This window comes from Trachypithecus francoisi, unplaced genomic scaffold (genome assembly GCF_009764315.1).
Source record: "Trachypithecus francoisi isolate TF-2019V2 unplaced genomic scaffold, Tfra_2.0 Lachesis_group8, whole genome shotgun sequence".
Classification (NCBI taxonomy): Eukaryota; Metazoa; Chordata; class Mammalia; order Primates; family Cercopithecidae; genus Trachypithecus; species Trachypithecus francoisi.
Window position 1 is genome coordinate 6,400,313 of NW_022681473.1, and position 24,396 is coordinate 6,424,708.

General features: G+C 41.3%; 1 protein-coding gene across 4 annotated transcripts in view; it reads left to right on the forward strand.

Annotated features, from left to right (window-relative positions):
- CHKA (choline kinase alpha) overlaps positions 1–24,396 on the forward strand; it is a 76,329-nt gene that overhangs the window by 16,034 nt on the left and 35,899 nt on the right. For all 4 annotated transcript variants that reach the window (XM_033206409.1, XM_033206406.1, XM_033206408.1 and 1 more), the window contains exon 2: positions 11,337–11,448. In XM_033206409.1, coding sequence (XP_033062300.1) covers positions 11,337–11,448 — 112 coding nt within the window. The remainder of the gene's footprint in view (positions 1–11,336; positions 11,449–24,396) is intronic.

Genomic DNA, 24,396 nt, shown 5'->3' on the forward strand with positions numbered 1-24,396 from the left:
AAGCAATTCTTCTGCCTCAGCCTCCCGAGTAGCTGGGACTTCAGGTGCCCGCCACCACACATAGCTAATTTTTTGTATTTTTAGTAGAAACGAGGTTTCACCGTGTTGGCCAGGCTGGTCTTGAACTCCTGATCTCGTGATCCACCCGCCTTGGCCTCCCAGAATGCTGGGATTACAGGCGTGATCCACCGTGCCCAGCCGAACATGTTTTTATTGTTACCATGTTGGTGGTAGTACAGCTGGCATCTAGTGAATAGAGGGCAGTGTTGCTGCTAAACATACCTGCAGTGCACAGGGCAGCTTTGCCCCTCAGTGAAGAATGGCCTGGCCCCAGATATGAAGCGTCAAGGCTGAGCCATGCTGGAGTAGGATTCTTAAGACTGAGCTTTAGCCTTTCATCCTTCTGGCTTCCTCTTAAGTGTTAACCTTTGCTTTGTAATTGGTGCTGATAAATGAACAGCTCATATGATCTCATGTAATCTTCACAAAACTTCTGTTAAATACTGCTACATCTGCTACATTATTTTATGGTGTGACAACAGGCTTGGAGGCCTGCCCAAGGTCACACAGCTATTTTGTACAGAGCCAGCACTCCACCTGGGCTGGACTTTTTTTTTTTTTTTTTTTGGAGACAGCGTTTTTGTGTTGCCCAGGCTGGAGTGCAGTGACGTGATCACGGCTTACTGCAGCCCCAACCTTCCAGGCTCAAGCAGTCATCCCACCTCAACCTCCCAAGTACCTGGGACCACAGCCTCATGCCACCATGCCTGACCAATTAAAAAAAATTTTTTTTGGTAGAGATCGAGTCTTGTTATGTTGCCTAGTCTGGTCTCCAGCTCCTGGACTCAAGCAGTCCTTTCACCTTGACCTCCCGAAGTGTTGAGATTGATTATAGGTGTTAGTCACTGTGCCTGGCCTGGCCTGTTCTTTTAATGGTACCTCCTGGCTTTTCTTGTGTTCAGAGAGCTGGGGGTTAAGACTGTCCTGATTACTCCATAGAGATACTGATGTTTTACTGCAGTACTTTTTTTTTTTAACCTGAGCCATAGCTACAATTTGAATTTTAGATGGTTAGAAGAAATTTTTCCAAAAGCTGCTTTTTTTTCTTATTTTCCTTGTGCTCTAAATTCAGTAACTGTTTTGATATTATGCTGTATTCTCTTTTCCATGTAGCCAGCCCTGTGGCTTAAAGATCATTTTTCTGCTGAGACACTGGTTATGTCGTGATTTTTTTTTTCTTTCTAGTCATTTTGGCTTTTAGATGATAGTCATGAGACTGCCTGTTCTATTTTCTCCTAGGTCCAGGCCCTCAACCCTGGGGACTAAGCCCTGTATCTGCTGAACTGGGTGCCCTGTGACTTGTAGACAGTTTGCAGAGCTTTCAGTGGCTTTTTTGCTTTTCAGCAAAATACAGTTGGTTAGGTAACTTCTTAACTTAATTTATCAGGTGGAAATCTTTGTGTTATAGGTTGGGGCAGACAATTCCTCACGTTTGTCATCTGCCTGAGCGTTCATTCAGCTGATTCACATGCATGAATACCAAAATATCCCCGTTGCTGAAAATGACAGGGGAAAAAACCCAAATAATTAAAGATAGATAGATATTTGACATTAAAGATGGCATGTTTCTTTAGTTTCTTTTTTTTGTTTGTTTTTGTTTTTTTGAATGGAGTCTCACTTTGTTGCCCAGGCTGGAGTGCCGTGCCCTGATTTCAGCTCACTACAACCTCCTCCTTCTCTGCGTTCAAGCAATTTTCTTGCTGCAGCCTCCTGAGTAGCTGGGACTACAGGTGCCTGCCACCATACCCAGCTAATTTTTGTATTTTTAGTAGAGATGGGGTTTCACCATGTTGGCCAGGCTGGTCTTCAACTCCTGACCTCGTGATCCACCTGCCTCAGCCTCCCAAAATGCTGGGATTACAGGCGTGAGCCACCGTGCCTGGCCTAGAGATGACATATTTCAAGACCTTGGGCAGCCTACTAAGCTGTTGTATCACTGTAGTGTGTAGCATGGATTTTTCTTGTTTTACAGTGCTATAGAATGTAACAGGCATTAAATAATCTCTCTCTTTTTTTTCTTTGAGATGGAGTTTCGCTCTGTTACCCAGGCTGGAGTGCAATGGCACGATCTCAACTCACTGCAACCTCCGCCTCCCGGGTTCAAGGGATTCTCTTGCCTTGGCCTCCTGAGTAGCTGTGATTACAGGCATGTGCCACCACGCCTGGCTAATTTTGTATTTTAATAGAGACAGGGTTTCACCTTGTTGGTCAGGCTGGTCTTGAACTCCTGACCTCAGATGATCTGCCCGCCTCGGCCTCCCGAAGTACTAGGATTCCAGGCATGAGCCACTATGCCTGGCCAGAATTTTATAATTTTATAGCCTGTGTATTTCATGTAAGTGCTGAAGCATTGGAGCATTATTCATAATGTTTATAATTGACATGTAATAATTGTACATATGGGCCGGGTGCGGTGGCTCATGCCTGTAATCCCAGCACTTTGGGAGGCCGAGGCAGTTGGATCACTTGAGGTCAGGAGTTCGAGACGAGCTGACCAACATGGTGCAACCCTGTCTATACTAAAAATACAAAAATTAGCTGGGCGTGGTAGCGGGAGCCTGTAATCCCAGCTGCTCAGGAGGCTAAGGCATGAGAACCGCTTAAACCTGGGAGGTGGAGGTTGCAGTGAGCCGAGATTGCACCACGGCACTCCAGCCTGGATGATAGAGCAAAACTCAGTCTCAAAATAATAATAATAATAATAATAATAATAATAATAATTGTCCTATTTATTGGGTATAAGGTGAATTTATTCCTTCCATCTGACTATAACATTGTACCAGTTGACCAACCTCTCCCTGTCTCCCCTGCCTTCCCCTTGCCTCTGGTAAGCACTATTCTCAACTTCTATGAGAGCAACTTTTTTAGATTCTACACAAGTGAGATCACATTGTTACTGTCTTTCTGTGCCTGACTTATTTTGCTTAACATAAGTACTGTCCTCTGGGTTCATTCATATTGTCACAAAAGACAGAATTTCATGCTTTTGTAAGGCTTAATAGTATTCTACTGTTTATATATACCACATTTTCTTTTTTCATCTGTTGATGGACACATATATTGATTATATAACCAATTGATGGCTATTGTAACTAGTGCTGCAATATACATGAAAGTGTAGATGTCTGATGTACTAATTTCATTTCCTTTGGATGTATTCCCAGTAATGGGATTGCTGGATTTTTTTTTTTTTTTTTTTTTTTTTTTGAGATTGAGCCTTGCTCTGTCTCCCAGGCTGGAGTGCAGTGGTGTGATCTTGGCTCACTGTGACTCTGCCTCCCAGGTTCAAGTGATTCTCGTGCTTCAGCCTCACAAATAGCTGGGATTACAGACGTGCACCACCATGCCTAGCTAATTTTTTTGTATTTTTAATAGAGATGGGGTTTTACTGTGTTGGCCAGGCTGGTCTTGAATTCCCGACCTCAGGTGATCTGCGTGCCTCAGCTTCCCAAGGTGCAGGGATTACACGCATGAGCCACTGCACCCAGCCTGGATTTTTTTTTTTTTAAACTTGCTTTGATGAGCAGGAGCTGGATCTTAATGGTAATTCTATTTTTAATTTTCTAAGGACCCAGCATACTATTTTTCGTATCTGTACTAACTTACATTGCCATCAACAGCGTGTAAGGGTTCCCTTTTCTCCACATCCTTGTCAGCATTTGTTATCTTTTTTTTTTTTTTTTTTTTTTTTGAGGCAGAGTCTCGCTCTGTGGCCCAGGCTGGAGTGCAGTGGCCGGATCTCAGCTCACTGCAAGCTCCGCCTCCCGGGTTTACGCCATTCTCCTGCCTCAGCCTCCCGAGTAGCTGGTACTACAGGCGCCCGCCACCTCGCCCGGCTAGTTTTTTGTATTTTTTAGTAGAGACGGGGTTTCACCGTGTTAGCCAGGATGGTCTCGATCTCCTGACCTCGTGATCCGCCCGTCTCGACTCCCAAAGTGCTGGGATTATAGGCTTGAGCCACCACGCCCGGCCAGCGTTTGTTATCTTTTATCATTGATAATAGCCAGTCTAATAATGACTAGTGATGTTGAACATTTTTTCATATATCTGTTGGCCATTTATTTTATTTTTATTTATTTATTGAGACAGTGTCTTGCTCTGTCACCCAGGCTGGAGTGCAGTAGCACAGTCACAGTTCATTTGCAGCCTCAACCTCCCAGGCTCAAGTGATCCTCCCACCTCAGCCTCCCGAGTAGTTGGGAGTACAGGCACGTGCTACCTACCACACGTGGCTTTCTGGCCATTTATATATCATCTTTTGATAAATGTCTGTTGGGTCTTTTGCCTTGTTTTGTTACTGAGGGATGGAATCTTGCTCTGTCATCCAGGCTGGAGTACAGTGGTGCATTCATAGCTTACTTCAGCCTCAAACTCTTAGGCTCAAGCAATCCTCCTATGTTGGCCTCCCAAGCTGGGAATATAGGCACACGCCACCATTTAGGACTAATTTTTTTTTTTGTTTAAACAGGGTCTTGCTCTGTCACCCAGGCTAAAGTACAGCGCAGCCTTGACTTTCTGGGCTCCAGTGATCCTCTTGCCTCAGCCTCTTGAGTAGCTGGTGTTCATTTTTTAATTGGTTTTCTTTCCTTTCTTTGCTGTGAGTTCCTTGTATGTTTTCTATATTAACCCCTTAACTGATGTATAGTTTGCAAATAGATTCTTCCATTCTGTAGGTTGTTTCTTCTCTCTTATTTCCTTTGCTGTGCAGACACTTTTTAGTCTGATACAATCCTATTTGTTTATTTTTGTTTGTGTTGCCTGTGCTTTTGAGGTCTTTTAAAAAAAATTCCTGGCTCAGACCAAGGTCATGAAGCTTTTTCCCTATGTTTTCTTATGGTAGTTTCATAGTTTCAGGTCTTTATGTTTTCGATCCATTTTGAGTTTATTTTTGTATATGGTGTGAAATGAGGGTCCAGTTTCATTCTTCTGCATGCAATATCCAGTTTTCCCAACACTGTTTATTGAAGAGATTGTCCTTTTCCCAATTGTGTTCTTGATGCTTGTTGAAAATCGGGTGGCTGTAAACGTGGATTAACTTGTGGGCTTTTATTCTATTATACTGGTCTCTGACTGTTTTTACACCAATATCATGCTGTTTTGGTTACTATGACTTTGTAGTATATGTTGAAGTTAGGTAGTGTGATTCCTCTAGCTTTGTTCTTTTTGCTGCAGATTGCATTGGCTACTGGGGTCTTTTGTGATTTCATATAAATTTTAGGATTGTTTTTCCTGTTTCTATGAAGAACGTCATAGGGATTGCATTGATGCATTGAATGTATAGGTTGCTTTGGGTAGTATGGATTTTTTTTTTTTTTTTTTTGAGACAGTCTTGCTCTGTCGCCCAGGCTGGAGTACAGTGGAGTGATCTTGGCTCACTGCCACCTCCGCCTCCTGAGTCCAAGCGATTCTCCTGCTTCAGCCTCCCGAGTAGCTGGGATTACAGGTGCCCACCACCATGCCCAGCTAATTTTTGTATTTTTAGTAGAGACAGGGTTTCATCATGTTGGCCAGGCTGGTCTTGAACTCCTGACCTCAGGTGATCTGCCCACCTTGGCTTCCCAAAGTCTTGGGATTACAGGCGTGAGCCACGGTGCTTGGCCAGTATGGACATTTTAATAATATTAATTCTTCTAATACATGAACATGGGCTATTGTTCCATTTATTTGTGTCTTCAGTTTCTCCGATCAATATTTTAAAGTTTTCATTGCAGAAATCTTTCACCTCCTTGGTTAAATTTCTTACTTTTTCTTTCTTTATTCCTTTTTTTTTTTTTTTTTTGTAGTTATTGTAAATACGATTGTTTTCTTGATTTCCCTTCCAGATAATATGCTATTAGCTGGCATGCAGTGGCATGATCACAGCTCACTCACTTCAGCCTTGACCTTCTGGGCTCAAGTGATCTTCCCACCTGAGGCTCCCATATAGAAATAATACTGCTACTGATTTTTGTATGTTGATTTTGTATCCTGCAATCTTACTGAACTTATTAGTTCTTCTAATAGTTTTTTGGTGGGGACTTTAGGGTTTTCTGTATGTTAGATCATGTTGTCTGCAAACAGGGATAATTTAACTTCATTTCCAATTTGGATGCCTTTTATTTATTTATTTATTTATTTTTTGAGATGGAGTCTTGCTCTGTCGCCCTGTGGAGTGCAGTGGCCGGATCTCAGCTCACTGCAAGCTCCGCCTCCCGGGTTCACGCCATTCTCCTGCCTCAGCCTCCTGAGTAGCTGGGACTACAGGCGCCCGCCACCTCGCCCGGCTAGTTTTTTTTGTATTTTTTTAGTAGAGACGGGATTTCACCGTGTTAGCCAGGATGGTCTCGATCTCCTGACCTCGTGATCCGCCATCTCGGCCTCCCAAAGTGCTGGGATTACAGGCTTGAGCCACCGCGCCCGGCCTATTTCTTTCTTTTGCCTAGTTCTTCTGACTGTCAAGAGAAGCTGAAATGATTCATTTCAGTATTGATTAACAATTTATGCAAAAAAACCTCTTTGGACGGGCGCGGTGGCTCACGCCTGTAATCCCAGCACTTTGGGAGGCCAAGGTGGGCGGATCACAAGGTCAGGAGATCGAGACCATCCTGGCTAACACGGTGAAACCCCATCTCTACTAAAAATACAAAAAAAATTAGCCCGGTGTGGTGGTGAGCACTTGTAGTCCCAGCTACTTGGGAGGCTGAGGCAGGAGAATGGTGTGAACCTGGGAGGTGGTGCTTGCAGTGAGCCGAGATCGTGCCACTGTACTCCAGCCTGAGTGACAGAGCAAGACTCTGTCTCAAAAAAAAAAAAAAAAGAAAAAAAAGAAAAAGAACCTCTTTATACTGCTTGTTATTCCCTTAGTATTCTGTTTTAAGGAATCATGAGTTGGCAGTTAGTGATGCCTGCACCACTGGGTCTGGAGGGCAGAGGTGAGAATTCTGCTAGCAGGTACTTCCTGCTCTTTTCCGTTTCCTTCCTGTCATTGTGTTGAGTGTGGAATAAGTGTATTATTGTCACTGTATTTGAGATTTTGCTTGAGTATCTTGTACCTCTCATATATATGTGTGTGTGCGTGTGCGCGTGCGCACGCGTGCGTATATTCAAATTTATTTATTTATTTATTTATTTTTTGGAGACAGAGTTTCACTCTCGTCCCCCAGACTGGAGTGCAGTGGTGCGATCTCAGCTCGCTGCAATCTCCGCCTCACAGGTTCAAGCAGTTCTCCTGCCTCAGCCTCCTGAGTAGCTGGGATTACAGGCATGTGCCACCATGCCCGGCTAATTTTTGTATTTTTAGTAGAGACAGGGTTTCACCATGTTGGCCAGGCTGCTCTTGAACTCCTGACCTCAAGTGATCTGCCTGCCTGGGCCTCCCAAAGTGCTGGGATTACAGGCATGAGCCACCATATCCAGCCCATGCCTCTCATATTTAATTATGACTTATAAAGCTGTTATGCCAGGTGATAAAGTTTGTAGTTTCAAAACTTCTTGTAAATCGTTGAGAGCTCCTGGGGTTTTACTTGGGAGGATATTTTTGACAAATTATATGATAAATTTTTTCTACCATTTCTGGCATTTCTTCCCACCAGATTTTGTTGTTCCTGATCATATTATTATTTGACTCATTGGTAACTGGCTTTTTTTCTAGGTGAGTTTCTCACAGTTTGGGTTATTGGTGTCAGTCACCTTGCTTTATTTATTTTGACTGTCACTAAAAAATAATTGACAGTTTCTTCACTGAAACCTATTGAACAATAGAGGTTACAGGTAATACAAAATAGCTGAAGCGTTTCCAGGTCGTGAGCTTATTTCTGGCCAAGCTAGTCTGCCCTCCTTCTTTAGCGCTACGGGGATAAACTTTGAATCAGGTTACACAATTTAGAACAGTACTTCATCTGTTTGCTTTTGCATTTGACTGAGATTTCCAGAGTATGTGACTGGAAGAAAAACTAGGGCTTTTAACTCTGTTTTAATGCCTGTTCTGTTGCTTGGTAGCCAGAAACCCATGTTGGCTGTGACCAGACACGGTAGGGGGATTCTGATAAGCCACACAATTGAGGCACCACCCCAAGTTTAGCAGAAAAGTTAAGGCTGCTTTTGGTTCCTTTGATCTACACACATTGTCGGCCTGCTTCACAGCTTACTTTGGGAAAAACAAGAACTTTGGTTTCCCTTTTATTTTTGTTCTTTTTAACTAAGGTAGACAACCTTCTGGGAAAATAGATCCTGGCTCTTGCTGTCTTGTTCCTAGAGACTCATGATGGTTTTTCATTTTAAATAACCTTTGAAAAAACTTCTTAAATATGTCTTACTTAAATCTGGGAAAAATTGTGTTAGAAGCACATGCAAATTTTTTAATTGTTAAGAAAAAAATGAGATGTAGTTCACATACCATACAGTTCACCCATTTAAATTGTACAGTCCATTAGCTTTTAGTGTAGTCACAGATACTTGTAGCTGTTACCACAGTCAGTTTTAGAACATTTTCATCTTTCAAAAAGAAACCTTTAGTTATCATCCCCTACCCTTAAGTACCCCCTCCTACCCCAGCTCCTGGCAGCCACTAATGGACTTTATAGATTTCCGTGTTCTGGACAGTTCATATGAATGGAATCATATAACATATGGTCTTTTGTGACCGTCTTCTTTCACTTAGCATAATGTTTTTAAGTTTTGTGTTGTAGTATATATCAGTACTTCATCCTTTTTTATTAAAACTGTGGTAAAATAAGGCCAGGCATGGTGTGCCTGTAATCCCAGCACTTGGGGAGGCCGAGATGGGTGGATCACTTGAGGTCAGGAGTTCCAGAGCAGCCTGGCCAACATGGCAAAACTCCGTTTCTACCAAAAATATAAAAATTAGCTGAGCATGGTGGCATGAGCCTGTAATCCCAGCTACTTGGGAGACTGAGACAGGAGAATCGCTTGAACCTCAGTGGTGGAGGTTGCAGTGAGCCGAGATTGTGCCACTGCACTCTATCCTGGATGACAGAACAAGACCCTCTCTGAAATAAATAAATAAATAAATAAGTAAGTAAAATTATGGTAAAATAAGCAGCAGTAAAAATACCATTTTAACAAATTTAAAATTTATAGTTCAGTGGTATTAAGTACATTCACATTGTTGTGTTACCATCACCAGAATGTTGTCATCTTCCCAAACTGAAACTCTGTACCCATTAAACTTAACCAACTCCCCATTTCCACCTAGTTACCCTTATTTTTAAAAATGCATGAGCTCAATCAGAATCTGTTTTCAGTTTTAAGCCACTAAGTTTGTAGTAATTTGTTATAGTAGTGATAGGACATGGAGACTTTTGTGTCATAGAGGTTTATAGAGAGTAGTCCTGATGGAAGGTGATTTTGCAGCTCACGCAGCTCCTATGACATTTTTCTTTTTTCCTCTCTCATCTCCGCTCCTTTTTTTTTTTTTTTTTTTGAGACGGAGTCTCGCTTTGTCTCTCAGGCTGGAGTGCAGTGGCGCAATCTCCGCTCATCGCAAGCTCCGTTGCCTCCTGGGTTCACGCCATTCTCCTGCCTCAGCCTCCCCAGTAGCTGGGACTACAGGCGCCCGCCACCACGCCCAACTAATTTTTTTGTATTTTTAGTAGAGACGGGGTTTCACAGTGTTCGCCAGGATGGTCTCGATCTCCTGACCACCGCCTGCCTCGGCCTCCCAAAGTGCTGGGATTATAGGCGTGAGCCACCGCACCTGGCCTCCACTCCTTTTTTTGAGATGAGAGTCTCCCTCTGTCGCCTAGGCTGGAGTACAGTGGTGCAATAATGGCTCGCTACAACCTCTGCCTCCTGGGTTCAAGTGATTCTTCTGCCTCAGCCTCCCAAGTAGCTGGTATTACAGGGTGTGTGCCACCACCCCATCTGATTTGTAATTTTAGTAGAGACAGTGTTTCACCATGTTGGCCAGGTGACCTCAGGTGATCCACCTACCTTGGCCTCCCAAAGTGCTGGGATTACAGGCGTGAGGCATCGCGCCAGGCCTCCCATGACATCTTTAATGTGGCACGTGGTGCTCTCCAGCTTTGCCTCCTATCTCTTTGACAACTCTTCTTGGTTAGTTATAAGCAAGGACTCTGGAACCATATACCTGGATTTGATTCCTTGCTTAGCTACCTACTTGGTGTGTGATTAGAGTATGGAGGTCTCCTGTTTCATCTGAAGGCCCTGGTAACCAGTTAATGTTGGAAGTTTTTTGAACAAGCTCCTAGTCAAAATCAGTTGACAGATTTTTAGTAACACTAGCATAGAAGATCTTGGAACTGTTAATACATATCAAAGGGAAAGCCCTAGAGAAGAAGGTTTAAATATTGCCTCAAGATTTTAACTGGCTAATTATAGAAATATAATGGAGATTTTTGGATTCTAGAAGAATATGAGTTTGCAGGGATGCATCTGGGATTCCTTTCCCCTTCCCAGGACCGAGGGCATTTCTTCCTTTTTTTTTTGAGACGGAGCCTGGCTCTGTCGCCCAGGCTGGAGTGCAGTGGCCGGATCTCAGCTCACTGCAAGCTCCGCCTCTTGGGTTTACGCCATTCTCCTGCCTTATCCTCCCGAGTAGCTGGGACTACAGGCGCCCGCCACCTCACCCGGCTAGTTTTTTGTATTTTTTAGTAGAGACGGTGTTTCACCGTGTTAGCCAGGATGGTCTTGATCTCCTGACCTCGTGATCCGCCCGCCTCGGCCTCCCAAAGTGCTGGGATTACAGGCTTGAGCCACCGCGCCCGGCCCCTTCTTTCTTCTCTAAAGGGAAACAGCATGTGGAGGTGCACACAGGCAAGTCTCGCTCTGTCGCCCAGGCTGGAGTGCAGTGGCACGATCTCGGCTTACTGAAAGCTCTGCCTCTCCGGTTCATGCCATTCTCCTGCCTCAGCCTTCCAAGTAGCTGGGACTACAGGTGCCCACCACCATGCCTGGCTAATTTTTTTGTATTTTTAGTAGAGATGGGGTTTCACCGTGTTAGCCAGGATGGTCTAGATTTCTTGACCTCGTGATCCACCCGCCTCGGCCTCCTAAAGTGCTGGGATTACAGGCATAAGCCACCGCGCCCAGTCCACACAGGCGATTTCAAAAACGCTTCCCCACCTCTACTCTAGAAATTAAACAGATAGAGAATTTGTCTGTTTTTAATGCGACTCATGGAGTTAAATTGAGAGAATAAATCGAGATAAGATGAGAACAGTTCTTGTGTAACCCTGACTTTTCATCCATATTTATCCAAGAAGAGTGATTTAGCTCACCTGCAATACAGATACTTACTATCCTCTTATTTCTGACAGAGGCGGCCTTAGCAACATGCTGTTCCAGTGCTCTCTACCTGATACCACAGCCACCCTTGGCGATGAGCCTCGGAAAGTGCTCCTGCGGCTTTATGGAGCGATTTTGCAGATGGTGAGTTGATAGGCTACTTTGGGAGGGGGGGATCCTGTTAACATTTTAAATCTTTCCTGAGATACCTTGGAAAGAGATTTTAAATACTTTAATGGTGTTACTAAAGATATTTAAGTATATTGCTTTTACTGTAATTGGGCTGCACAACTTGGTTTGCATTCGGAGTTAATTCCTGTTCTTTTTTGGTTATTATTTATTAGTAAACTAGTACAGGTATTCCCAGTTTCACATCCAGAGAGGGTACAACGTTGGTTAAATCTTTAATAGTGCTTGATGATTCTTGGTTCTACATATTGATTAAAATTTTCAGCTCAGATTTAGATTGTAAAGTTCTAATGTGGAGAAGGTATTGTTTTTATAACATAATCCAAAAGATTTTAGAGGATAGTCCCAGTTAACAAAGTATGATCTCAGTGAAGCTGAATTTAATAACTATTTCTCTGAGATTTCTTTAAAACTTTGAATTGTTTGTTACAGTCATAATCTTTCTAAAGTTTTATATTACTTAAATAATCTCTTAATTAAAGTATCTATTGAATTATTCAGTTACAGGGTATCCCAACTTGTCTGGGTTTATTATTAATATTATTAATGTCATGAATTTACTATTTCTTTGACCGCAACAGAAATGTTAGGTTGATGTATTTTTTTTTTTTTTAAAAACAGAGTTTCACTCTTGTTGCCCAGGCTGGAGTGCAATGGCGCGATCTCAGCTCACTGCAACTTCTGCCTCCCGGGTTCAACTGATTCTCCTGCCTAAGCTTCCCAAGTAGCTGGCGTTATGTATGCCACCATGCCTGGCTAGTTTTGTATTTTTTTAGTAAATACTTAACCATGTTGGTCAGGCTGGTCTCGAACTCCTGACCTCAAGTGATCCACTTGCTGTGGCCTCCCAAAGTGCTGGGATTACAGGCATGAGCCACTGTGCCCGGCCAGGTTGATGTATTTCTGTGGTAGGATTTTTATTTTTTTATTTTTTTCTGAGATGGAGTCTGGCTGTGTTGCTCAGACTGGAATGCAGTGGTGCCATCTCGGCTCACTGCAACCTCTGCCTCCTGGGTTCAAGCATTTCTCCTGCCTCAGTTTTCTGAGTAGCTGGGATTATAGGCACACCACCATGCCCGGCTATTTTTGTATTTTTAGTAGAGATAGGATTTCACCATAGTGGTGGCCAGGCTGGTCTCAAACTCCTGACCTCAGGTAATCTGTCCGCCTCAGCCTCTCAAAAGTGCTGGGATTACAGGCATGAGCCACCACGCCTGGCGTGTGGTAGGATTTTGATATCTGTGTTTTTTTTGTTTTGTTTTTTTTTGAGACGGAGTCTCACTCTGTCTCCCAGGCTGGAGTGCAGTGGCGCGATCTCGGCTCACTGCAAGCTCCACCTCCCAGATTCACGCCATTCTCTTGCCTCAGCCTCCCGAGTAGCTAGTATTACAGGTGTGCGCCACCACGCCTGGCTCATTCTTTATAATTTTAGTAGAGACAGGGTTTCACTGTGTTAGCCAGGATGGTCTTGATCTCCTGACCTCGTGATCTGCCCGCCTCGGCCTCCCAAAGTGCTGGGATTACAGGCATGAGCCACTGTGCCTGGCCTTTTTTTTTTTTTTTTTTGAGATGGAGTCTTGCTGTCACCCAGGCTGGAGTGCAGTGGTGCAATCTTGGCTCACTGCAAGCTCCGCCTCCTGGGTTCACACCGTTCTCCTGCCTCAGCCTTGCAAGTAGCTGGGACTATAGGCGCCCACCACCACACCCGGCTAATTTTTGTATTTTTAGTAGAGACAGGGTTTCACCATATTAGCCAGAGTGGGCTCGATTTCCTGACCTTGTGACCCACCTGCCTCGGCATCCCAAAGTGCTGGGATTACAGGCATGAGCCACTGCGCCTAGCCAGCCCTGATATCCATTTTAATCTTCTTTGGAAGGGCCCATTTTTATCTTAATGAAATAGAGTAGTTTTCAAGCTAAGTTTTTTAGAAGACCGGCCTATTTCAGCTCAATCTAAAAAGCAGGTCATATCCATATGATATTTGATTATATGTTTGGCAATATTAAAGTTTGAATTGGCAGTCTAGGTGTTAATTCTTAAAAAAATTGTGATAATGTGAAGAAACCCTTTTATTGGATAGCTTTTCCTTGACTCTGTCAAGCTATGGAAATGGTTAAGATCTAAAAATGTGGGGAACAAGTTAGTATGTTTGAAGGTACATAGCTATTCCACACATGTGTGCACTTGCTGAAGATATGTGTGGTCACTTTGTCATTAGGTGCAGATAGCTGGCATCCAGCTAGGACCACAATTGATGCTATCCGAAAACACAGACCCCTTGCTGTTAATACACAAGCAGAAAAAATTCTTGTGTTCACCATGCAGCTTGGGTTTTAAATTTAATCAAGTTGCAGTTTCAGAGTATAGTTTTTAAAATCTTTCATTGTTATTTTGGCCCTTTTACTGATGTGCCTTTTTTTGTTTTGAGACAGGGTCTCACTTTGCCACCCAGGCTGTAATGTAGTGGCACAACCATGGCTCACTGTAGCCTCGACCTCCTGGGCTCAGATGATCCTCCCAGCTCAGCCTCCTGAGTAGCTGGGATTACAGGAGTGAGCCACCATGCCCAGATAATGTTTGTATTTTTTGTAGAGACAGGGTTTCACTATGTTTCCCAGGATGGTCTTAAACTACTGGGCTTAAGTGATGCGCCCTTCTAGTCCTCTCAGAATGCTAGGATTACAGGCATGAGTCACTGCACTTGGCCTGGTATGTCTTGATAGTCATTTTTTCTTTGAGGACTGTTTACATTCTGCAACAATTAAGTCCCATTTCTGCTGTTTTGTGTGTTTTGCATTTATACAACACTTTTTAAATAATAAATAGCTGCTGAAATTACATGTGATATAAAACTATTGTTTAAATCTGATTTATGAGACTTTCATTTCTAACTTAAATAAGAAGCATTTTAAATGTGTTACAAGGTGCTCCTCTGCGGGCTAGACTAACCTAGGAGTTTAATCCTGTGCTCTAGAGCAGTGCTACAGTAATGGGAGTAATGGAGTGTTCTGCCTCTGTGCTGTCTGATACACTCGTCACCAGCCACATGTCAGTGATGAATATGTGGAATGTGGCAAGTGTGACTGTTGAACTGAATTTTAAATTGTTTTTAATTTTAATTAATTTAAATTAAAATAGTGACATGTAGCTCGTGGCCACTGTGTTGGACAGCCCAGCTCGAGAATGTTCTGTTTTATTGTATGAGTCACTTAGTAAAACCCAGCTGCAGCATAGCCTACAACTTGGTAATTAGCCTTCCTCTAATAAAGATTCATTATGTTTATTATTATTTATTGTTAGTCTTTTTTCCATTTTGAAATTTTAGCAGTGTGGAAGCAGTGTGGAATTTAGAAGTGTATTAACAGTAGTTAAATACAGTAGAAATGTATGGAGATAAAATTTTTTTGAACAGAATTCTATGTCCTAATTTATTTCTAAGAAAAAAGACTATTAAGTAACTAAGAAAAATAAAAAGAATTATTTAAGCCACTTAAAATGTAATTAACTCTTACCAAACTAATAGAATAGAGTATGTTTTACATATAATTCCAATTTGGGGGGAGGTACCCTACATTTAGCTTCTCAATTATGTTTTTATTAGGCAAATGTTAAATGAGTTTCCATTCCTGAAGCTGTATCTACTGATGTAAGGTGGAAACCATACTTGAAAGCACCCTGGATAGAAAGGGGAATTAGGGCGGGCATGGTGGCTCACTCCTGTAATCTCAACACTTTGGGAGGCCAAGGCAGGTGGATTACTTGAGTCCAGGAGTTTGAAACCAGCCTGGGCAACATGGCAAAACCCTGTCTCTATAAAAAAATTAGCTGGGCGTGCTGGCATGTGCCTGTGGTCCCCCAGAAACTTTAGAGGCAGAGGTGGGAAGATCCCTTAAGTCCAGGAGGTGGAGGTTGCAGTGAGCCAAGATCATGCCACTGCACTGCAGCCTGGGGGACAGAGAGAGACCCGTCTTAAAAAACAAAACCAAAAAAATCGGAAGGGAAATTAGTAGTTTTCTACATGGATAATAAGCATACCTCTGACAATCTGACAGTTGTTGTCTACAACAAACTCATTTTTGTTGGAAAAAAACTATTTCTTTCCTTTGTAGGTGGGAATCTGTATTTTCAATATAATTATTCAGTTGTTCAAGTCCTTAGTTCAAGCACGCTTTTTTGGTTGTAGTTTCAACTTAGTAAACCATGAAGCCTAGAGTCTCAGAGTTCAGTATATTTGGTTTCCTAGCTCTGTGGAGTTTAGCAGGCATACTTTTTGCCAGTTAAGAGTTTCAGATATTAATGGCCATTGGAGAGTGTTGGTCATTGGGAGTACTGTGACAACATGAGGAGGGGAACCAAAATCAAGAACTCCAAAAGATGGCTAAGGTACAAAAGAAGGAAAGTAAAGAGCAGGCTTAGAAGCTTCTAAGATGCAAGCCAGGCAACAGCTGCTATGTGCTTTAGGAGCTGAGCTGCTGCACACTGTGCCAGGGATTTTAAATTCCTTTCCAAATATTTTCAACAGCTTTAAAATTTCTATTATTTATTTTTGCTGCGGTCTAGGTGTGATGAAATTGCTGATGTATAGCCAACTTTTTGAATGAATCTGGCCTACAATGGAAGGAGATATTTATGGCCTACAGTGAGGGTTTTGTTCCTATCACAGCAAAAAAAAAAAAAGCCAGAATTTATGATAAATTGTTAGGATTGATAATAAATTGTCAAGATTTGCATTAAGTGAGAGATGCGACTGAGCAAATACAGAGCCCCAAATAATAAATCACATTACTTTCATAAAATTAAGGGTTAAAGAGAGAATTAAATATAGTATGACTCAAATCTTCTGCTTTCCTTCTTTTTGTTCTACCTCATAGGAAAGCATACACGCATCCTATACATGTGTGTGTATTTATACAAATATAACTGGTATCTCCCAAGCCAACTTTACAAATGCAGCTATAGCATCCTTTAAGGTGGGCTAGAATTCACTCCTTGAAAAAGTGTTAATTGAAGACTACTGCACGAATAATAGGCCTATGTGTTTTCTCAGAGTATTTTGCATTTTTGCTTAATTATATGGCAGATTTAGTTTAGTATGTCCCTTCTTTCTATTTCCCTTCCTCGTTTTAAGCTTTTGAACATTTTACTTCTGTGAAAATCAGAGGTGGTAACATTTTACACGTTCTTTGATCAGCAAATGATTTACAGGTGACTTGGTTTAAAATAACTAGATGATTCTCAACTTTCTCATTTTTCTTCATCTCGGCATTGTAAGATGTCTAATTTCCTTTATTTCCATAGTGACACTGAAATGACTGCTCTTTGGTACAGTTCTCTAAGGGTTAAGTGCCAAAAAGCCAAGGTAAAACTTTGATTGGGTTCAGCCCCACAGCTTCTGTCCCACAAACATCTGTCTCTTCTAGCCTCTATTTCTATCTAACATGAGACAGAAGCAGACTTCCTGACTGTATCCTGGAGTTTTTGTTTAGTATTTGTGTTAGTTTTAGGGTGCTTATGAAAATTCCTGTGTTAAGGTCAAGAATGGGTCCTTTTGAAAATACGAACAAGATAAGACACACACAGCTATAGAATATTATTTGTAGGAAATTATTAAACATAAAAATATTGGTCTGATCTTAAAGTAATGCATGTCAATATAATTTAGTGTCTGTTTTACATAGACTATCTTTAATTTTAATGGAAATGAGGTTATTTTCATTAGCTGCATAGATTATGAAAACCAAACTCAACTGTGAAACTACCCTGAGCTAAAGGAGGATAATTTAATAGAAGTTTTGAGAATAGTTCAGCCTTTGCATTGTGGAAAGAGATAGAATTGCTAGAAGAGAGCGTAAATGTATAAAATTAGCTATAAATGTAACTTGATTTTTTTCCTTTCTGATACTGGGAAGGAACATGAGCTCTGCAACGTCCAGTAGCAGCCTTTTCAGAGAAGCAAGTTTGGCTGATTACAAATAACCAGTTTGCTTATTTATCATGAATTGTGGAAGACACAAATGTCAGTACGTATTGTTCCTTCAATGTAACCTGTGCCAGTTGGCGGAAGTCTCAGAGGATTGCTTTGTCCCTTCCTCTGTCAGAACAGTGACTCTGTGTTAAGCCACTTCCTTCTGTGCATGAATGGAGAGATTTGGCCTCACCGTTATGAGCGGTCTCACAGGCATGAATGTTTATAATACACATCAAAGATCTCTCTTGAATGTTGTCTGGAAAATTGTTTTTGTTTGTTTTTTGAGTAATAGAAGGCTAATATTAGTGCTTGTTTGAGTACTAACCATAATAAAGGCATCAAGGCACAACGCAGATATGTATTAGCAACTCAAAAGAGTAAAATTTGAGACACTGTCCTTTTTGAATCTAGAAAACAAATGTCTTCCTCCCTGTTTTCTCTTAGCCCCAGTTTAATTAAAAATTAAGCCACAATAAAATATGGATAACTCATAAATAGTTAATATTAAACTACTGGCTACTGAGAAATCAGCTGCTAAAAAGTATTTCTTTATGTTACTACAGTCACACCATGCAAAGACCAGTATTGCTGGTACTCCTTGAAGGAATTATGTCCCTGGTAACTGAATTCTGTGAATTGTCACTTTTTTCCTCATTGCATTAGGATCATTAGGAATTTAAATTGTTCTGTTCATGCTGCTTTAAAAAAAGTTCCCTTATACTTTTGAGTATGGTTTAATTCTTTATTCCTAAGGCAGTCAAAACTTCCCTCTCAGAAGTAAAACATTTTTCTCGTGTTGTGTGTTCCCATTTGGGCTAATCTAACATTTCTTTAGCTGATACTCTCCCAAGATAGTTGCCAAATTACTACCAATAGTCCTTCCATACCTGCTTTGGTGCCTTCTTTTGATAACCAAATAAACCACAGACTACTATGTCTAATTTTTACATATTCAAAGTGTCTTTGTCTTGCTGGTATTAAATGTTTGGGATTTATAGCATGAAGCCAATGCGGATTTCTGGTCCATGGAACGATGGTTTGACCACAGCCCACCCCTCTTTGGGAAGGAATGTCTTTATGTTGGGTGGAGTGAAGGGCGTTGGGGGTAATGTACCACTTTAGCTGTATGTGCATGTGTTCTCTGCTGCAGGCTTGTCCATGCGATCGTGCCTGGAGCACTCTGGTTTCCAGGTGACAGACACGATTCACGGTATAGTATGAGACCTCTGAAGTTGGAGCATTCTCTACAGCTTTAATTTCTTTCTTTTAGTTCTTGGATTCAAGAATTGCTTTTAAAAAAGAAAGTTGTAATGCTTGTTAAGTAGCACCAGCTACAGTTTGTGCTGTGCTTAAAGAGGTACAGTGATTAAGATTTCAGAATGTTGTGTAATAAAATATATCACTTTTTTTTTTTTGTCCAAAGCAAATCAGATTCCTTTCTTCTGTTTCCTCAGTAGAAAATGACAAACATTTAGGAATTTTAGAAATTTATGGGCCTCAACTTGATAACTTAATTGAAGTAATCAAGTTCTTCCTTCATACCACTTCCAGCATTAAGGAAACACCATATATATTTTGATATTTTGGTCAGAATTAGAAACAAACCTTCTTCTTTGTCCTTACCAGTCAGTGTGCTTTCATACACTGGGTACCAGAGACTTTAGGGAGCTCTGCAGTGCTGATCTGATGTAGTGAAGGCACACTTCCTGTAAAAAAGTGTTGCTTGCAAGTCAATCCTTGGGATACTTAGAGGGAAGGTATTTTATTTAGTCTTGGAAGTCTGAGGAGTGTTGGATCAGCAGGTTGCCCTGGAACAGACATACATTTTGAGAAAGTCCTGAAGTGGGCCTCTTTTTTTTTTTTTTTTTTTTTTGGAAATGGAGTCTTGCTCTGTTGCCCAGGCTGGAGTGCTGTAGCGCGATCTCAGCTCACAGCAACCTCCACCTCTCGAGTTCATGCCATTCTCCTACCTCAGCCTCCTGAGTAGCTGGGACTACAGGTGCCTGCCACCACGCCCGGCTAATTTTTTTGTATTTTTAGTAGAGACGGGGTTTTACCGTGTTAGCCAGAATGGTCTCGATCTCCTGACCTCATGATCCACCCGCCTCGGCCTCCCAAAGTGCTGGGATTACAGGCGTGAGCCACAGCATCCGGCCGAAATGGGCCTTTTTAAAACCTGGGTTTCCACTCGCCTGTCTTTCTATTGGCTTATGTTGCCTAAAATGTTTTAGAAGTTCTAGTTTCCTAGGGATGTTCACCAAGTCATCCAATTTTGAAAGTATTAGTGTCCAAAAAGATCAAGTTGTTTTAGATTGGTCCTTGGGATAATTGAAGACACTCTAGAGACTACCATAAAATGTTAGAAATCACTTATCTGTTTAAATTCTTGTAATTCATATGTGCTCTTTAGATAATAACATAAGCTATACTTTAAATCACTGCATGAGATCTCACATTTTAATGTGTTCTGTAAAATGTTTTCAGAAAGTGCTATAAGTTGCCGGGCATGGTGGCTCACGCCTGTAATCCCAGCACTTCGGGAGGCTGAGGCGAGCGGATCACCTGAGGTCAGGAGTTCAAGAAAGTGCTGTAAGAAGCCATAAAAGCAATAAATGCAGGATGATTTCATTTTTTTAATAGAAATCAGGAAGAAATAAGGTTAGGGTCCATGATAACTCTGAGAGGAAAACATACTGCAAAGAAACCATACTGCAAAATGTTAATTGAAAGAGTTGCATAACTCTTTCAATTCTGTAGAATTGAACACATTCTACAGAGTCATGGTTCTCAGGCTTTTTCCTGCCCTACCTCTCCTGAGATGGAACATAGCTGCATCATCAACAGGGACTCGGCAGGCCAGGGATTATAACAGATGCCACCCCTGTATTAAAAATCATTTCTCTCCTAGAGGGTTGAGTGTGGTGAGATGACCAGGGTGGGTATTAAGGGTCTCTGAAGCCACAGGCTACCCAGGAAAGAAGCATGCCACTCCAAGACCAAATGGGCATCACAGCTACTGAATTGAATCCGAATGATGTACCACATGCTCCTGTTCTCAGGGTGAATACGATGGCCTGGGAGTTGTTCAGTACTCAGCTCAGGAAGATAATACCAGATTAGTAGAAAGATGGATTATTTTCCCAGACCAAAATTTAGATATCCTAGAAACTAAGTCTAGGATTGTTTTTTTTTTTTTTTTTTTGAGTAGGAATTTTTTTTTTTTTTTTTGAGACAGCCTCACTCTGTTGTCCAAGCTGGAGTGCAATGGCATGGTCTTAGCTTGCTGCAACCTCTACCTCTCAGGTTCAAGCGATTCTTGTGCCTCAGTCTGCTAAGTAGCTGGGATTAGAGGCATGCGCCACCACACCTGACTAATTTTTGTATTCTACGTAGAAACAGAGTGTCACCATGTTGGTCAGGCTGGTCTCAAATTCCCAACCTCAGGTGATCCTCCCACCTTGGCCTCCCAAAGTGCTGGGATTACAGGCATGAGCCACCGCGCCCAGAAAGGATTATTCTTACTTATTTGTTTATAGGTCTCAAAACATTTTTAAAAGGTCACAATCAATTTACTGTTTTATGTAAAGCCTTTAAAAGAGATAGTAAGGTGAATGATCCACTTAGTTATTTTTTGGTGAGGAAGGGGTGCTAGGAAGAAGAGAATGTTATCCATGTTTCTTAGTTTTCTTTTTTTGTATGTATTTTTCTTTTTTTTCTATTAAAAAATGGATGGCACAAATTTTTTCCTACAAAAAACCTGTACTCTTATTTGTATATCATTTTAGTTCAGTAGCCACCATTATATTTAACAGTACCTGTTTCTATTCTATATTATGATTTTTTTTGTGCGTGTGTGAGATGGAGTCTCACTCTATTGCCCGGGCTGGAGTACAGTGGGGCGATCTTGGCTCACTGCAATCTCCGCCTTCCAGGTTCAAGCCATTCTCCCACCTCAGCCTTCCAAATAGCTGAGATAACAGGCGCCTGCCACCAGGCCCGGCTAATTTTTTTGTATTTTTAGTAGAGATGAGATTTCACCATGTTGGCCAGGATAGTTTTGAACTCCTGACCTCAAATGATCTGCACCCCCCTCAGCCTCCCAAAGTGCTAAGATTACAGACGTGAGCCACTGTGCCTGGCTTATATTATATAATCCATAATTGATAATGATTTGGTTTCTTAAATAGCATTTCCAATTTATTTTGCTATTGATGACATGGTGTTCTTTGTAGCTGATTCATCACTTTTTAAAATTTGTCTCACAAGCAGCTCATGTAGTAGTGGACCTCTAAAGACACTTTGAAGATAAATGTTTCAGATGTTAAAGATGTTTTAAATGACATTTAAATGATAGCTATATGTGACTTAACGACACTTTCTTTATGCCACTTTCACCAATTCTTACTATGCACAGACTCTAGAGAAAACTGAGGTGCTGGTTTGTTTCATCTCCCAATGGGGCTTTATTCGTTTAGTCATAGACCTGCTTCCCTCAGTATTAGAGAAGTCTTTCATTAAGTACTGGCCAAGTAAATTTATTCTGTCTGATGGCTTAAATAGGTTAAAAGAAATACACCTGCTGTATTGTGGAACATTAGGTAACTTAAAGTAGGTTTTTGAATCCTAAAATCATATAACACAAAATACAATAAAGGGATGTCTCTTCCTCCTTGGTCCTGGAGTTATCTTACTACTTATTGATTTTTTTAAATTTTATTTTATGAAACAGAGTCTCGCTTTGTCGCCAGGCTGGAGTACAGTGGCGTGATCTTGGCTCACTGCAACCTCGGCCTCCTGGGTTTAAGCGATTCTCCTGCCTCAGCTTCCCAAGTAGCTGAGACTACAGGCGCACATCACCACACCCAGCTGATTTTTGTATTTTTAGTAGAGAGGGGGTTTCACCATATTGGCAAGGATGGTCTCTATCTCTTGACCACATGATCCGCCCGCCTCGGCCTCCCAAACTGTTGGGATTACAGGCATGAGCCACTGTGCCTGGCCCATTTTATTTTTAAAGCACGAAGTAGAACATTTTGAAAACCCGTGCTCTATAATATGAACATTTACTGCTTTTCATAGTCTCATTTAAAATACAAAGCCTAAATAGCCGGGCATGGTGGCGCACACCTGTAATCCCAACTACTCAGGAGGCTGAGGTGGGAGAATCACTTGAACCCAGGAGGTAGAGGTTGCAATGAGCTGAGATCGCACCACCGCACTCTAGCCTAGGTGACAGAATGAGACGCTGTGTCAAAACCAAAACCAAAACAAAACCAAACCCAAAGCCTTAAAATGCAATTTTGTTAGAAAAGTAAACATTTGAAACCTTGCACCAAATGTATTTATTATAAAAATAATACAAGCTTTTAAGCACTTTTTAAAGTATAGAAGTATTTAAAGTAAAAATGAAAGTCCTCTATTTTTTCATTTTACTCCCTAGCTAATGTAATTTAGACTTTCAGGAATTTTGTTTTTAAATTTAAAAGTTCTTGGCCAATCAAAAAATCTTTTTCAGGCTGGTCATGGCAGCTCATGCCTGTAATCTCAGCCCTTTGGGATACTGTGGCAGGAGGATCACTTGAGCTCAGGAGTTCAAGAGCAGCCTGGGTAACATAGTGAGATCCCGCCTCTACAAGAAAAAAAAAAAAGGCCAGGTATGGTGGCACATGCCTGTGGTCCTGCTACTTAGGAGGCAAAGACAGGAGGATTGCTCAACCTGGGGAGGTTGAGACTGCAGTGAGCCCTATTCCTACCACTGCACTCCAGCCTGAGAGACAGAGTGAGACCCAGTCTCTAAATTTTTTTTTAAAGTTTCACCTCTTAAAAGCTAACTTTAAAATAGTAATTACGCCTCCTTTATTAATGCCGTCACTGTAGCCACTTTTATTTCCTACATCACAGGCTAATGAATATATGACTCTAACTTAAGATTCTCTTGAAAACTAAGCCCAAAATAGGAAAGAGTGGCAATATATTTTTTATTATTATGTGCCTTTTAAGTGTAGAATTCAGTGGTTTTCAGTATATTTATGGAGCTGGGTGTCTAAGGCATAATTGAGACATTCTGATTTCTTAAGTCTTGAAATTTCAGTGTTTATTTTTTTAAAGTTTTTATTATGGGGAATTTCAGATATACCCTAAAGTAGAAGAGTATAATGAACCCCAGTGTCCATTCTTCATCTTCCCCTCGCCAGCCAGTCTTCTTCCATCTTTTCCCTCATTTACTCCCCCAGGGTTATTTTAAAGCAAATTCCAGGTGTTATATTATTCTGTAAATATTTCAGTCTGTATCTATACAAGATGATTTTTAAAAAATGACCACAGTAATGTTCACATTAAAAAAATTTAATAATTACTTAATATTAAATAACCAGTGTTCAAATTTCTAATAAATGTAAAAAGCTTAGTTTTGTTTTATAACTTATAGAAGATAATTTTTATTAACTTGTTAGAGAAAAGTTTGATGTCATACTAAATATACAATGTATTTTAGTATCTGCTTCAAATGAATTTATGTCACTGAAGTAAAATTCCACAGATGCTTATATATATACATATATATGTATTTTTTTTTTGGAGTCAGAGTTTTGCTCTTGTCACCTAGGCTGGAGTGCAGTGGCATGATCTCAGCTCACTGCAACCTCTTCCTCCGGGGTTCAAGCGATTCTCCTGCCTCAGCCTCCTGAGTAACTGGGATTACAGGCATGTGCCACTATGCCCGGCTAATTTTTTTGTATTTTTAGTAGAGTTGGGGTTTCACCATGTTGGTCAGGCTGATCTCAAGCTCCTGACCTGAGATGATCCACCTGCCTCAGACTCCCAAAGTGCTGGGGTTACAGGCGTGGGCCACCGGCCCCAAAATGTATTTAACTTCCTGTCTTCTTTCTAAATGTATTTAACTTTCCTGGATGAAAAAGTTCTTCTTACCTTTCCA